We start from the raw sequence: 16312 nt of genomic DNA, 5'->3' as shown, positions 1-16312 counted from the left end.
CTAAATCCCACACACCACAGCTAAGAGTTCACATGCCACAAAGAAGACCAAAGATTCCACGTGCTGCAACTAAGATCTGCACAACCAAATAAATAAATAAATATTAAAAATAATAATAGCAATATGATTAACTCTCAGGCACAACTGAACTTCCCCAGGAGACAAATGGACTTTTTCCCTTTGGGATATGGAGATCCAAAACTGCTGCAGTTAGATCATTCTTTACCCAAGGGTAGAGATTGTACATGCCTTGCTGGCTTTTGTTTTCCAAACACCTGACAAGAGCTCTGTATGTTTTCCTTGATTCACTGGCTAACTGGCTGAGGGGCCTGAGATCCTGGGAATTCAGCTGAGGCCCCTGTCCCTGGAAATGCATTTCCTGTCCTGGAGGAATAATCCTACCTATTCCCTTCCAGGCAGGCACCACTTTGATGATCTCATCTTCAAAGAGCAGTGGAAAAAAATCCCTGGACTGAGGTGGCTCTCTGTTCAGAGCTCCAGCCCTAAGCACCTAAGGGTTCCCAGCTAAGTTCATCAGTTCTAACAACAGCTAGCAACAGGCAACAACTGGCTGAGCTCCGAGTAACAGATGATGGCGGAAGTGTTTATCCTCCTCATGAAGAAAGGGGCCCAGGACACCTTCCACCCCGCACCCAAGGGCGCTTTCTGTATAAGCTGAGTCTCTAAGATGGAAATCCAGCACTCTGTCCCGCTCCCTCTCCTCCACCTCCCACGCTCCTCTCCCCAACGGAAAGTCAGAGGCATCTGCACCTGCAGCCCTCCTGAGCCCTGCCCCCACCCACTGCCCACATTAGCAGCCCAGGGTGGAGGCTCACAGGGGCCCCAGCCCTAAGGATGCTGGGCGGGGCCAGGCTAGCTGCTAGCACAGGCTGACTGGCTGCTGGCTGCTGCAGGCCGCTCAGTGCTTCTGCGGAGAACAGAGATGGATATGGAGCAGGGGAAGCGTCTGGCTGGCCTCATCCTGGCTGTCTTTCTTCTTCAAGGTAAGGGTCCGCTAGGGGGTCTGACAGCCCGGAGAAGGGCTCAAGGGAAGAAGCCCATCACCAGGGGGACAAGAGTATTGGGATCCCCTAACCTTGAGATGTCACCCTAAAGTTCAGAGAAGGAAGGGCAAAAATGAAGTTTCTCTGCTAGAGAGAAGCAGTGTTCCATGGGAGAGGTGGAGTGCTTGTCTCTTAAGAAATCAAAACAGAGGACTTTACTGACTTGAGAGAGGACCCGGATGCCACCATCTTAGGTTTGAATGTAGCCCAAAGGGCACAGGCCAGGAGCCTGAAGAGAAACAGTTTGTATTCCTTAACTCAGAGCTCCGGCTAGGAGTAGACTTGTAGAGTCTTCACTTACTCGGTTGGTCAGCTGGTCAACAAATATGTGTGAGGTCAATCCTAGTATGTATCAGGCTAGGAGAACATAAAGGTAAATAATAACCTTCTGCCCCCCATGAGCTCATAGTCTGATTGCAGTGATAAGTTTAAACATTTCCAGACTGAGTATAACGCACAGTATAGGGTACTTGTATGAATATTCTTTTGGAAATACAGTAGGAAGTGGATGAACTGGCTCGATGCCTGGAATATGGACTCTAGACATTGAAAGTTGTTGACATCATTCAAGTATTATGCGAGATGTGAGGAAGAGGAGGCCGAAGATGGAACTGTGAGGGTATCGCTGTTAAGGAAAGTTAGAGGAAAAAAATGTCAGGAAAGAGATAAAGGAATGATCAAAGAGGTGAAATAATCAGGTGAGTGAAATTCCATAGAAACAAAGGGAGTAGAGAACTTCCAGGAGAGAATCACCAAAAGTATGAAATACTAAAGATACATCCACTGATAGAAGAATATATTTAAAAGTTTAAGTCTGTGGGAGTTGGCAAAACAAAGGTCATGGATGACTTAAAAGAGTTTAAGTGAGGTAGTGTGAGTCACACAGAGTCGGACACGACTGAAGCGACTTAGCAGCAGCAGTGTGAGTGGAAGCCAAGTGGAAATGTGTAGAAAGTGGAGGGCAAGGGGGGGAAAGAGCAGCAAGTGTAAAATGTTCTTTAAAGAAGTTTGGATGAGAAGGCTGGAGAGGTTGAGTGGTAAGTGGAGAAGTAGCAGACTCTAAGAAGAAATGTGTGTGTGTGTGAAAGAAACTTGAGCACATTTCCAAGCTAAAGGAGAAGACAGTGAGTAGAGGGAGGCCCTGGAACTGATACTGAAGGCTGCAGTCAAGAGTGGGATCAAGGGCACAGAGCACAAGGCAATCTCCCCCTCTGAGACTAGAAGAGAGGAAGCGCAGATGGCTCCAGCCTTAGAGACGCTTGTGGATGGAAAAGAAGCTGAAGAAGAAAGAGCCATTATGGCATCCATGTTTTCAGTGAACTAAGTGGGCAGCAGTGTAACCCGCTAAAATTGAGCTGGGTGATGACTGAGTGGGGGACTAGAAGAGATGTTGGAGTTTAGACTTATTTCTGAGAGGAATAGAGAAAGAGCCAACTGAAGACAACACAGAGTTAGGGGCAAGTGTTGAAAGCTTGTGTAGCAGCTATTTCTGTAGAGCAAAAAAAAGGCTTGGACTGAGCCATAGAAACCTGAGTTCTATGTGCAGCTCAGTCACCAATGAGCCAGGTGAACTTGGCAATGCCTCCTCCTCTGGGCTCAGTTCTCTCAGCCATCAACCTAGGACATTTAGCTACATGAGTTCTCAAGTCCTAGAAGAACTAGAATTCAGATAATCAAAATTTTAAATGTCAGCAATCAATCGTACTGTCTTTTCTATGGTATCAGGATTAGAATGAGAGGACTCTTTGTTTCTCTCACAGTGACCAGGTTGCTGGGGAGAAGAGCTAGTTAGAAATCTGCTTAATTCTTTGCCTTGCTTTTTTTTTTTTTCATTTATCCATTCATACTTTCATTCAAAATATATAATGCTCCTACCATGTTTCAGGCACTGTGCTAAGTGGTATTCAGAAACAGTTCAGTTCAACTCTGTGTGAAGTTCTAAGACTGCTATCTTCTCTGTCAAGCTTTCCCTGTCCCTCACCCTTGGCCAAAATCAATAGTTTCTACCCCCTTCCATATGCATTTATACAAGTACTAAATGATAATTTATAAGTACTACTACATTTATTACATTTGTGGGTTATTTTCCACTTCATTGTAAACTCTTCAGAAGCAACAATATTTGTATCACCACCCTTTTCTTCCATAATCCTTATTCATGTCAGGCACATAATAGTGATCGGTAAGTGTTTGGATTAAATCCAACTGAATTGAACTCCAGTGTTGGCTCTCTATAGTATGTCTAGCATGCAACTCTACTATTCTGAGTTTTGAGACAGATTTGAGGGCTATTTAGTGGCTAACTCCTTCAGGACATTCAGGATTTACACACACACACACACACACACACAAATGGATCACCAAAGCTGAACATTATAGAAGTAATTCTGCTCTAAAAGACTTTAGCTAGTACACACTCAATCTTTTCCAAGGCTTTAGCTGCTAAAGGAGCAGAGCATCCCATGCTGTACAGGCAATACCCTTACATATAGTGCAATACTATCGCGCAGTGCTCACCATCCAGAGTTGGGATCAGACCCCAAAGGTAAAGGGCACAGTCCCCAAAAAGACTATCCTCACTTTAAAAGGCAGGCACTGGTTCAGGGATCCTCAGACCACCCACACTTCTGATGAACTGCCTACAAATCTGGAGAATTCCCAAGAACCCCCTCAGAATTTGCTAGAACAGCTCACAGAACTCAGGAAAGTCCTATACTCACTAGTACAGTTTCATTATGAAAAAAAAAAAATTAGATCTAGACAAATAAAGAGACACATAGAGTGAAGTCTGGGGTTCCTGAACACAGAGGTTCCATGCTTTTTCCTTCCAGAATTAAAATACATCAACCTCCTGGCATGTTGATATGTTTACCAACTAGGAAGTGCCACTAAGTTTTTCTTGGGATTTCATCACATAGGCATGATTGATTGAATCATTGATCATGTGACTGAACTCAATATCCACTCCCTCCTCCACCTCCTAGAGCTCAAAGTCCCAATTCTCTAAACACATGTTTGGTCTTGACCTGTCTCATCCTGAGTCATCTCTTTAACATAAATTCATGTGTGATCCAAGGGTCCACCAAGAATCACAAAGGCAATCCTATCATTCATAAAATTCCAAGGGTTGAGAAACTCCCTCCAAGAAGCCCAGAACAAAGACTAGACAAATTCCTTATTATACAACACCCTAAATTCAATTTGGTGGTTTAGGCTACCATCCAGGGAAATAAGTATAGATACTGTCACTCACATAGATTAGGCTCTCTCTCTTCATCTTGGCCTCAAATGACTGTGGAAATGATACATCAGGAGATCTGAAGGACTCCATGCCCAGCTGATCCTCTGTCTTCTGTCTCTACAGGTACTATGGCCCATGTGAAAGAAGGTAGGGGAAACGTCTTCTTTCTATCATCAAACTGGGGAAATTCATGGAAATATGGCCTCTCACAACAGCAGTCCTATAGGAGCAAGTGAACAGCTTAGAAGGGGTGGGATGATAAAGGATAGAGAGCAAACCCTTCCATTGTTAACCAAATCAGTGGCCAGTCTTGATCTCCCTGGGTTTCCTAGAGCTAAACAATTAATTGTCTGGTGCTTGGAGGAGAAACGGGTCCCTAGCAGCTAGGCATTACTCAAAGCACCACCTACGAATCAACAGCATTGGCTTCACCTGGGAGTGTGTTAGAAATGCCAACTCTCGGTGCTTTCCCCGGAGAAGGCAATGGCACCCCACTCCAGTACTCTTGCCTGGAAAATCCCATGGATGGAGGGGCCTGGTGGGCTGCAGTCCATGGGGTCGCTAGGAGTCGGACACGACTGAGCAACTTCACTTTCACTTTTCACTTTCATTCATTGGAGAAAGAAATGGCAACCCACTCCAGTGTTCTTGCCTGGAGAATCCCAGGGATGGGGGAGCCTGGTGGGCTGCCGTCTATGGGGTCGCACAGAGTCAGACACGACTGAAGCGACTTAGCAGCACTATTGAATAGAACCTGGAATTCTAACCAGATTCCCATGTGAATCATGTGTGCCCCGAGACAAGGAGAATTTCAGAGGCAAGATCTTAACAGGCATTTCCTTTTTCAGTAAAAGTGGATGACAATCGAGAAGATGGTTCCGTAATTCTGATTTGTGTCACGAATGACACAACGATCACATGGCTTAAAGATGTGGAACAAATAGGTTCTGGAGACACAAAGAAAAATACTTGGAATCTTGGAAGTAGTACCAAAGACCCTCGAGGAATATATAAATGTGAAGGATCAAATAACCAATCAAAATCACTCCAAATATATTATAGAAGTACGTATCCCCTTTGGTTTGCTTATGTGAAATTAAGCAGTACTGGGTGCTCTGGTGAGCTTCTTGTCTGGGGTGGGTATAGACATAGATGCTAAACAGTAATGTAAGAATCAGCTTTCTTAATCTCAGCTTACTTTTAATTTAACAAAGCAGTTCCTCCAACATTTTGAAAAAGCGTAGCCTGTCTTATAAAGCCTGTCTCACCTGTATGTAGGCCCCACTGCTTGGAGGAGTCAGCAATTTATATAAACCAAGTTAAGATAGGTAAAGGAGACAGGGGAGATTACAAGTTGAGCGACTGTAGCATGGAGAATGGGATATGGTCTTCCTTTTATTTCAATAGTTGCTGGTAGTAAAACCACATGGATTTCCCCCGGACTCCTGAACAATAGAGGAACATGAAAAAGCATTGAGTTCTTAGTCCAAGGATCTTCCAGGCAATATCCTTGCCATACCACCCACAGAGAGGCCTGCTGCCCTGGACAGAAATATTATCTCAAGAGAAAAAAATCCAGAGTTGAAGGAATTCTTGTCCTTCCCTCTCCCCACAGTGTGTCAGAACTGCATTGAACTGAATCCATCTACTGTGGCTGGCTTTATCTTCACTGAAATCGTCAGCATTTTCCTCCTTGCTGTTGGGGTCTATTTCATTGCTGGACAGGAAGGAGTTCGCCAGTCAAGAGGTAAAAGGATGTTCTCAGGGACTTCCCTGGTGGTCCAGTAGCTAAGACTCTGAGCTCCCAGAGTTTGATCCACAGTCAGGCAACTAGATCCCATATGCCACGAGTAAGACCTGGCGCAGTCAAATACATCAAAAAACAAAACAAAATAATGTTCTTAGATGAAAGCTGAGGCTATCTGGGACCCTCAGCCTCCTTCCTACCAAAAGAGACCCAATAGAAGAGGCTGGGTTGGCAAGTGTTGCTGATGAGCATGGTCCAGTGAGGCTCTGACTCTGAAGGCAGGAGGAAAAGGACACTTGGTGTTTTCATAGCATATTTGCCTGTTTCAAGATACAACTCTATCTGACTTGTCCTCTGTACTTTTAAAAAAATTACTCATTGTTTACTTAATTTTATCTATTTATTTTTGGCTGTGGGTCTTCATTGCTGCATGCAGGCTTTTGGTAGTTGTGGCAGGCAGGGCTGCTCTTCGTTGCAGTGCGAGGCCTTCTCATTGCAGTGGCTTCTCTAGCTGCAGAGCATGGGCTCTGGGCACAGAGGCTCAGTAGTTGCGGCTCACAGGCTTAGTTGCTCAGTGGCATGTGTGATCTTCCCAGACCAGGGATCAAAACTGTGTCCCCTGCACTTACAGATGGATTCTTAACCACTGGACGACCAGGGAAGTCCCTGTCCTCTGTACTTTAAAAAAATCTCTTTATATAAGTAAAATCTGCATTCACAAAAGTGCATGAATCACATATATACAGCTCAAAATTTTTTTTAACAAAGCAAACACACACATGCATTCAGCACCAAGTTAAAGAAAGTAAATTAATCCTTGGGGTCACTTCCAGCCTCTACCTAGTCCCCAAAGCAACCATTCTCCTGACTTCTAACAACATTGACTCATTCTCCCTGGTTTTGATCCTTATGTAAATAGACTCACACATTAAGTACTCTTGTGTGTGGCTTCTTTCACTCAACAATATGCTTGTGAGATCCATCCATAATGTGGTGTGTAGATGTAGTTCACAAATTCTTGTTGCTATTCAGTACTCCAGTTTATTATTCATTCTGTCTTGTTTATGTGTACATTTTGTTTATTTTTTTGTGCAGCTTCAGACAAGCAGACGCTGTTGAACAATGACCAGCTCTACCAGGTACGTGAATATGAAATGAAAGAGACAGTGCTAGTTAGTAGTGGTAAAATTTTGGAACGGGGGTGGGGTGGGCAAGTTATTTGGAAGTTACTATGTACACAAAAACTGCTTAGGACATAACAGACAATGGCATCGTTATCCCTTTGGGTAGAATGGACGAAACAAAGAGAATGGTCCGGAGAGACTGAGGTAAGGATCTAGTGAGAAAAGCTGAAGAACATACTGAGAGGGCCACACAGAGAAGCCAGATGCAGCGCCTTCCTCCATCCTTGTCCTCTTCTGCCCCCAGGACCATGAAGAAACCACTCCAAAACCTTGAACTTAAGCACTCAATAAGTATGCATCAGTAGAAAACAAAGTTATGGTTACCAGGGAGTAACGTGGGGAGGAATAAACTGGAATATTGGGATTGACATTTACACACTGCCATATCTAAAATAGACAACTAATAAGAACTTGCTGTATAGCACAGGGAACTCTACTCAGTACTCTGTGATGGCCAAATGGGAAAGAATCTTAAAAAAAGAGAAGTGGATATATGCATAACTGACTCACTTTGCTGATACCTGAAACTAACACAACATTGTAAATCAACTATATTCTAATAAAACTTAAATATTAAAAAAATGACAAAAAGCACAAATATGTATACCTGAAAAACGGTGAAAAAAATTAGACATTGGAAGTAAAAGCTAAAAAATTTTATAAAATTTTTTAAATTAAAAAATAAATACATATCAAATTAATTCATAGAGGATGATGATAAAATGTCCTTTGTAGCCCCTTAAGGAACGGGAAGATGACCAATACAGCCACCTGAGGAAGAACTGAACCCAAGACTCAGAGAGGTATGTCTTTCTACACTAATTCTAAGGAAGTACCTTTGCATTACCTGCCCTCCCAACTACTGCCAAGCCTATCTCCTTTCCCCAAGCAGCTATAAGGACGGGAGGGTAGGGAGAGTTGACTGATCATTCGGAGGTGGAGGGGGATGACTCTCCTGTGCATTGTAGGATTTATAGCAGCATCCCTGGCCTCTCTCCACCAGATGCCAGTAGCACCCCCAAGTCCTGACAACAAAAATATCTCCACATACTGCAAATATCCCCTCGGGAACAAAGTCGCCCTTAGTTAAGAATCACTGATCTATAATTCTCAAGCCATTACTAAGCATAGTAGAAAACTTTTGTATACATATATATAAATAATATGTTTGTGCTGTGTGTGCTTATTTGCTCAGTCGTGTCCAACTTTTTGTAACCCCATAGACTGTAGCCCACCTGGCTTCTCTGTCCAACAGGATTCTCCAGACAAGAATACTGGAGTGGGTTGCCATGCCCTCCTCCAGGGGATCTTCCCAACCCAGGGATTGAACCCAGATCTCCCACATTGCAGGCAGATTCTTTACCATCTGAGCCACCAGGGAAGCCCAAGTAATAACCTATTACGGAAAATAATTTCAAAAGTAATATTTGTGTATGTGTATAACTGAATCACCTTGCTGTGCACCTGAAACGTTGTAAGGCAACTATACTTCAATAAAATATATATATATATTTGGGGGAAAAAAAGAATCACTGACCTATATTAATCTTCCAATCAATCAGAAGTTCTGATTCAATCAAACAGAAACTTCAATCAGGGAAACAGGGCCCAAGCAATATTTGATTTTCTGAACCAACTGCATTTTTTTTAAATCCAGGTGTTTTCCCTTCTATCCAGTTCTCAGAAACAAAGCAATACATTTTGGAGCAATCCTAGCAGAGAAATTTTCAGCCCTAAATCTAGACTTCCCAAAGGTGACAAATGGAGAAGAAAGGCCATCAGAGCAAATTTGGGTTTCTCTCAAAGTAAAAGCAAAATTTGTATTAACTGGGTAACTGGGTGCCTGGAGAAGGCAGCAGAAGATGAGATGGTTAGATAGCATCTCCAATTCAATGGACATGAACTTGAGCAAACTTGGAGATGGTGGAGGACAGGGAAGCCTGCCTTGCTGCAGTCCATAGGGTTGCAAAGAGTCAGACACAGCTCAGTGACTGAACTCGTATGGTGTTTCAGGAGCGCCACCTATTGGAAGTAATTTTTCTAGAAAAGGAAAATGAAAAGGGCAAACAACCTCCTTTATTTGAATATCTTTTTTTACACTTTTATTTACTTTCAGTGTAAGTCATAATTCACATTGTTTAAATACGCAGTGAAAGGTCTCCCTCTCACTCCCTACCCAGCCATCCAGTTGCCTTCTCCAGAGGCAAACAATAATACTAGTTTCCAGAAATTAGTGTGGACCTAACAGAAACAGAAGATATTAAGAAGAGGTGGCAAGAATACACAGAAGAACTATACAAAAAAGATCTTCATGATTCAGATAACCACAATGGTTTGATCACTCACCTAGAGCCAGACATCTTGGAATGTGAAGTCAAGTGGTCCTAAGGAAGCATCACTATGAACAAAGCTAGTGGAGGTGATGGAATTCCAGTTGAGCTATTTCAAATCCTAGAAGATAATGCTGTTAAAGTACTGCACTCAATATACCAAGAAATATGGAAAACTCAGCAGTGGTCACAGGACTGGAAAAGATCAGTGTTCATTCCAATCCTAAAGAAAGGCAATGCCAAAGAATGTTCAAACTACCGCACAACTGCACTCATTTCATATGCTATTGAAGTAATGTTCAAAATTCTCCAAGCAAGGCTTCAATTGTACATGAACTGAGAACTTCCAGATGTTCAAGCTGGATTTAGAAAAGGCAGAGGAAACAGAGATCAAATTGCCAGCTTCCATTGGATCATAGAAAAAGCAAGAGAGTTCCAGAAAATAAAACATCTACTTCTGCTTCATGGACTATGCTAAAGCCTTTGACTGTGTGGATCACAACAAACTGTGGAAAACTCTTCAAGAGATGGGAATACCAGACGACCTTACCTGCCTCCTGCAAAACCTGTATGCAGGTCAAGAAGCAACAGTTAGAACCAGACATGGAACAAAGGACTGGTTCAAAATTGGGAAGGAGTTCGTCAAGGCTATATATTGTCACCCTGCTTATTTAATTTCTATGCAGAGTACATCATATGAAAAGCTGGGCTGGATGAAGTACAAGCTGGAATCACGATTGCAAGGAGATATCCATAACCTCAGATATGCAGATGACACCACCCTTACGGCAGAAAGCAAAGAGGAATTGAAGAGCCTCTTGATGAAAGTGAAAGAGGAGAGCAAAAAAAACTGGCTTAGAACTCAACATTCAAAAAATTAAGATCATGGCATCCAATCCCATCACTTCATGGCAAATAGATGGAGAAACAATGGAAACAGTGATAGACTTTATTTTCTTGGGCTCCAAAATCACTGCAGATAGTGACTGCAGCCATGAAATTAAAAGACACTTGCTCCTTAGAAGGAAAGCTATGACAAACCTAGACAGCATATTAAAAAGCAGAGACAAAGCAAAGACCTTTACCAACAAAGGTCTAGCAAATCTATGGTTTTTCCAGTAGTCAAGTATGGATGTGAGAGTTGGACCATAAAGAAGGCTGAGCACCAAAGAATTGATGCTTTTGAACTGGTGTTGGAGAAGACTCTTGAGAGTCCCCTGGACTGCAAGGAGATCAAACCAGTCAATCTTAAAGGAAATCAATCCTGAATATTCATTGCAAGGACTGATGCTGAAGCTGAAGCTCCAGTACTTTGGCCACCTGATGCAAAGAGCCGACTCATTAGAAAAAACCCTATTCTGGGAAAGATTGAAGGCAGGAGGAAGAGATGATAGAGGATGAGATGGTTGGATGGCATCATGGAATCAATAGACATGATTTTGAACAAGCTCTGAGAGATGGTGAAGGACAGGGAAGCCTGGCGTGCTGCAGTCCATGGAGTTGCAAAGAGTCAGACATGACTGAGCGACTGAACAATAACAATACAGTCTTACAAGATATATAAAATACTCTATGTTGGAGATATTCTAGGCATATATAAGCAAATGCCAAGTGCGCATTATTCTCCCCATATTTTTCACACAAATGTTGTCTTATACGTCTTGCACTTCTCAAGATTTTATTCTACTCAATAAAATCTGAAGACTACTTCATACCAACATATAAAGGAGCTCCTTTTTAAAAAATATAGCCACTTTGTACAGATACCCTATAATTTTCTCAACTAGTCCTCTACTGATGGACGTTTAAGTTGGTTCTTTTGCTCTTACAATGCCACAATGACTGTAGAAATGTCATTTTTAAAAATTGTAGTAGTCATAGTTGCTCAGTCATGTCCAACTCATGATCCCATGGACTCTAGCCCTCCAGGCTCCTCTGTCCATGGATTCTCCAGGCAAGAATACTGGAGTAGGTAGCCATTCCCTTCTCCAGGGTATCTTCCAGACCCAGGGATCAAATTGGGTCTCCTGCTTTGCAGGCAGACTACCATCTGAGCCACCAAGGAAGCTCTTAAAAATTGTACTGAGGTATAATTTTCATGCTATAAAATCACTCACCTTACATGATTTCACCTGTTCCAAGTAATTTTTAGCAAATTTTCCCAGTTGTACAACCATCACCATAATCCAGATTTAGACCATTTCCATCAGTCTCTTAAGGTTTCTTGTGCTGTTTTTGTGGGCTTCCCTCACAGCTCAGTCAGCAATCACTAATCTCTTTTCTGTCTCTTTAGATTTGCCTTTTCTGGAAAAATGGAATCATACGATACACTGTTCTGGACATTCTCGTGCCAAGTCTTCATGTGGACATATGTTTTCATTTCTCTGGATTGCTACCTAGGAGTGAAGGATTGCTGGGTGGTATGGTAAATTTTTCTATAACAGTTTAAGAAACTGCCAAAGTGTTTGCCAAACTGGCTGTTTCATTTTACATTCCCACCAGCGATAAGTGATTGGGGTTCCTCTTTCTCCTCATCCTCACAAATGTTTGTTACTATCTTTTTTAGTATAGCCATTCTAGGGGATGTAAAACAGTATCTTATTATGGCTTTAATTTACATTCTCTAATGACTAACAATGTTGAACACCTTTTCATGTGCTTATTGGCTATTCTCATCATATCTTTAGTGAAGCGTGTATTCAAAACTTTTAAAATTCAGTTATTTGTTTTTCTTCTTACTATTGAATTGTAAAAGTTTTTATATATTTTCAAATACAAGTCTTTTAACAGATATATGATTTGCAAATATATCTACCAGTCTATGACTCATCTTTTCATTTTCTTAATGGTGTCTTTTGAAATGCAAATGTTTTTAATTTTGCTGAAATCTGTTTTACCCTTTTTTTTTTTTCTTTTATGGATTGTGTGCTTGGTGTCATGTCTAAGAAATCCTTGCCAAACCCAAGATCACAAAGATGTTTTTATAGTTTTAGTTCTAACAATAAATATTATGTTGAACATTAAGACTATTTGTAACAAATACAAATAAATGCAATTGCAGGACCATAATGTATTTTCACCTGTCATTTAATGAAATAGTACCAAATTGCACTTCACAGAGCTTGGACCAATACATAATTCTAAAGAGTTCCTATTGTTTCATACACAATCCAAAAATGCACTACTAAGCTTTTTCAACTTTGTAAATAAGATGAGTTAAAATGGTATCTTGGCTTAATTTTAATTTGCATTTTTCTAATTAAAAATGGGAGTGAATCATTTGCTTTTCCTGCTCATGAAATATAGGCTCATATCCTTTGATCGTCTTATTGACTTGCAACAATCCTTTACATATTTGGGAAACTAGACCTTTTGTTTACAATATTAGTTGCAAAAATTTTCACAGTGTTGTTATTTGGGTTTTGACTTTACATATGGTTGGTTTTCTACACACGTTTTACAAACATTTGCATGTAGTAGAATTCACTGTTCTTTTATGGCTTCTAGGTTGTTTCATATTTTAAAATGCCTTCTCCCATTCTAAGAGTATTCTTTTAAAACTTTTCTTCCATTAATTCCTCTAGCATTTTCCAGGTTTATATATTTAAATCTCTGATCCATCTTAGACTAATTTAATCCAAGGTGTAAAGGTCTAATATATTGGCTAACTTTTAAATCACACAGCTACCCACTTACTCTGGAACTATTTATTGAAAAATCCATCTTGTGCACATTGATTTTAAATGCTCCACTCTCACCAGATTGTAAGCTCCAAAAAGGAAGACTTGTTTTTTTTCCTTCCACTACTGTAGCTTGAGAAGCTAAAACGATGCTAGAACGTAATAGGCACTCAAAGATTCCTCAACATTTGGTGTGTACATGTTCATGTCTGTGTGTGTGTGTGTGTTAAAATAAAGTAAAACATCATTTTAACCATTTTTAAGTGTACTATTCAATGGCATTAAGTACATTCAAAATGTTGTGCAGCCATCAGCACTCTCATTTTCATAACTTTTTCATTATACTGAAGAAACACTCTACCTATTAAAAGATAATTCCCTATTCCTCCCTCTCCCCAGTCCCTGATAACCTCTATTTAACTTTCTGTCTTTATGAATTTGCCTACTCTAGGTACCACATATAAGTAGAGGCATATAGTATTTGTCCTTTTGTGTCTGGCTTATTTCACTTAGCATGATGTTCTCAAGGTTCATTCATGTTGTAGCATGTATCAGAATTTCCTTCCCTTTTAAGGTTTAATAATAATCACATGTATGTATGTGCCATATTCTGTATGTGCATTCCTCTGTCAATGGAAATTTGGGTTGTTTCCACCTTCTGCCACCCACTCCAGTGTTCTTGCCTGGAGAATCCCAGGGACGGGGGAGCCTGGTGGGCTGCTGTCCATGGGGTCACACAGAGTTGGACACGACTGAAGCGACTTAGCAGCAGCAGCAGCACCTTCTGCCTAATACAAATGATGTTGCTATGAACAGTGCTGTACAAATAACTATTTGTTTATAAATAAAAAAACTATTTATTTGTATTTAGCCAGAAGTAGAATTGCAGCATCACATGATAATTCTGTTTAACTCTTTAAGGAACACCAAACTTTTTCTGAAGTACTCCAGTAGTTTACATTCACAAGGGTCCCTATCTCACCACGTCCTCACCAAGACTTATTTTCTTTTTATTTTTTCACAATCACCTTCCTAAGAGGGATGAGGTGGTACTTCATTGTAGTCTTGACTTGCACTTCTCTAATGATTAGTGACACTGAGCACCTCTTCATGGGCTTATTGGCTATTTGCATATCTTCTATATAATAATATTTATTCAAGCCTATTGTCCATTCTTTAATCAAGTTGTTTGAGGTTTTATTGTTGAGTTATATTCTTTTTAATATAACTGGATATAATTTTTTAAATCAGTAATGTGATTTACAGATACTTTCCATCACTCTAGGTATTGTCTTTTCACTTGCACTTGAAAAGTATGCTCCATTTTTTCCCTCTGTGTAACTTCAAAGTACCCTTGAGGATCTGCATCCTCTTCACCTGACAAACAGGAAAACTGAAACTCAATCAAAGCATATTTGAACACGCTGCCTGGCACCTAATAAGAGCTCACAAGTTTCAGTTAATGCTACTGTTGCTTCACAGACAAAAATGATCTATGAAGAATCATAGAAGGTGTTTCAGTAAGGCATATCGGTGGGAAAAATAGAAAGCAGAAGTCCGTAGAAGCCTTAGCAGCGCCAGGGTTCACCACCTCATAGCTATTGCCGATACATAGGTTTTCCAGGCCCGTTTACTCCTACCGACCTCCAAAACACCCCTCTGCCAGCTCAACGCGACCCGCCCCGAATATAACCAACCCCAAGGCCGCTTCCGGCCGCTTCCGCCCGGCAGCAGCCAGTTAGTGCATGCGCTGTGGGAATGTTTGCTCGCCCGCTCCCAGCACAGGGCGACACACCCAGCTTCCGGCGCCCGGATGAGATTGCACAAGGCTTGGCGCCTAATCATGACGTCAACTCCGGTTGCCTTGCTGAATCGGAAGTGGGAGCTCTTCGGCCGCTGAGACTCTGTCGTGTCGTCGCTGCTGGCCTTTCAGGCTCTGGTAAGAGAGGGTATAGCTGGAGGGGAGGGGATCGTTGAGTCTGCAGTGGGACTTTTTTTTTCTCCTAGTCGGATACCAGTCCAAATCTCTGCACGCTTACCTCCTCCAAATTCTGTCCTTTCCTGAACACTGGCTCTCCTTCATGAACTTCGACCCTGTCTGGTTTGGGAACCCCTTACAGTGCTCCTGTTTCTGGCATTTCTCCCCCTCGTTGCCATTCCGCTCCTGGAAAAGGCCAGAATCCTGGCCTTGCATTATCTTTGGCGTTCTTTCTCTAGAACGTGCGCCTAGTGGGTAGGTCTCCCTGTGCGCCGCGAATCCCTTATGGAACCTGGGGGGATAAAATATAAAGAGTAGACAACAGATACCCTGGTACCAAAGAAGAGAAAATTAAACTTGGGTCCCTGTAGTCAAACCAGTTGAATCCATATGGCAAGGTGTTGACATTTGTTAAGGCAAGTGATCATTCACCCCTCAAAACTCTCCTGTTACTCTGCTTCTTGCTTCCTCAACATTTGGGTTTAGAGGACACTGCTAAAATTAAGTAACCGAGCGCAGAAGCTTATATTTGATGGGTATTCTCTTTGGAATCAGCTTTTCACTCCAAGAATAAGGATATGTATGTTTAGTCTCACTGCCATAGGCTGTTTTGGTCTCACATGGGAGCCCTCATAGAAAATGGGACCCAGGGCCTTCCCTGGTGATCCAGCGGCTAAGACTCTGTGCTCCCAATGCAGGGGGCCAGGGTTCAATCCCTGGTCAGGGAACTTGATCCTATATGCTGCAGCTAAGGCCAGGAACAGCCAAATAAATAAATAAGATAAATAAATATTTTTTAAAAATGGAAGGAATGCTGTCTGCTTTGTGAGTTGATGAGATCCTTCTAGTTTGATGTAACGGAAGGATCTGTTGGCACGTAGAGGCCTGAAAGGATTATTGGGTGGAGCATGTAACGGTGAAATCATTTTTACAATTTCTTCTTCGGTTTGATCTATGTATTACTCGGGGCTTCCCAAGTGGTGCCGTGGTAAAGAATCCACCTGCTAATGCAGGCAGGCTTAGGAGACTCGGGTTCCATCCGTGCCTTGGGAAGGTCCGCTGGGGTAGGAAATGGCAACCCACTCCAG

The 16312-nt window shown here is 41.8% G+C and overlaps 2 protein-coding genes across 3 annotated transcripts in view; both read left to right on the top strand.

The window, feature by feature from the left end:
• The first annotated feature begins 869 nt into the window (after nt 1-869).
• On the top strand, nt 870-12590 carry CD3G (CD3 gamma subunit of T-cell receptor complex). The gene is made up of 7 exons (XM_005897152.3): nt 870-1004; nt 4429-4452; nt 5154-5369; nt 5921-6052; nt 7148-7191; nt 7972-8039; nt 11860-12590. The coding sequence occupies exons 1-6, from the start codon at nt 944-946 to the stop codon at nt 8020-8022; spliced, it is 528 nt and encodes a 175-aa protein (XP_005897214.1). The 5' UTR covers nt 870-943; the 3' UTR covers nt 8023-8039; nt 11860-12590.
• Nucleotides 12591-15082: 2492 nt separating this feature from the next.
• Nucleotides 15083-16312, top strand: part of UBE4A (ubiquitination factor E4A) — a 40388-nt gene continuing 39158 nt past the window's right edge. For both annotated transcript variants that reach the window (XM_005897151.3, XM_070384142.1), the window contains exon 1: nt 15083-15185. The gene's annotated coding sequence lies outside the window, so the exon portion shown is untranslated. The remainder of the gene's footprint in view (nt 15186-16312) is intronic.

The sequence above is a fragment of the Bos mutus genome, chromosome 15, assembly GCF_027580195.1.
Source record: "Bos mutus isolate GX-2022 chromosome 15, NWIPB_WYAK_1.1, whole genome shotgun sequence".
Classification (NCBI taxonomy): Eukaryota; Metazoa; Chordata; class Mammalia; order Artiodactyla; family Bovidae; genus Bos; species Bos mutus.
Note: the sequence above shows the minus strand (reverse complement) of the source record. Positions and strands in the feature narration are given on the sequence as shown.

Coding starts and splice junctions, on each gene's coding strand:
- CD3G (XM_005897152.3), top strand. CDS start 944: ATGGATATGGAGCAGGGGAAGCGTCTGGCTGGCCTCATCCTGGCTGTC. Junction 6,053..7,147: donor AGGAGTTCGCCAGTCAAGAG/GTAAAAGGATGT, acceptor TTTTTTGTGCAG/CTTCAGACAAGCAGACGCTG. Junction 7,192..7,971: donor ACAATGACCAGCTCTACCAG/GTACGTGAATAT, acceptor TGTCCTTTGTAG/CCCCTTAAGGAACGGGAAGA.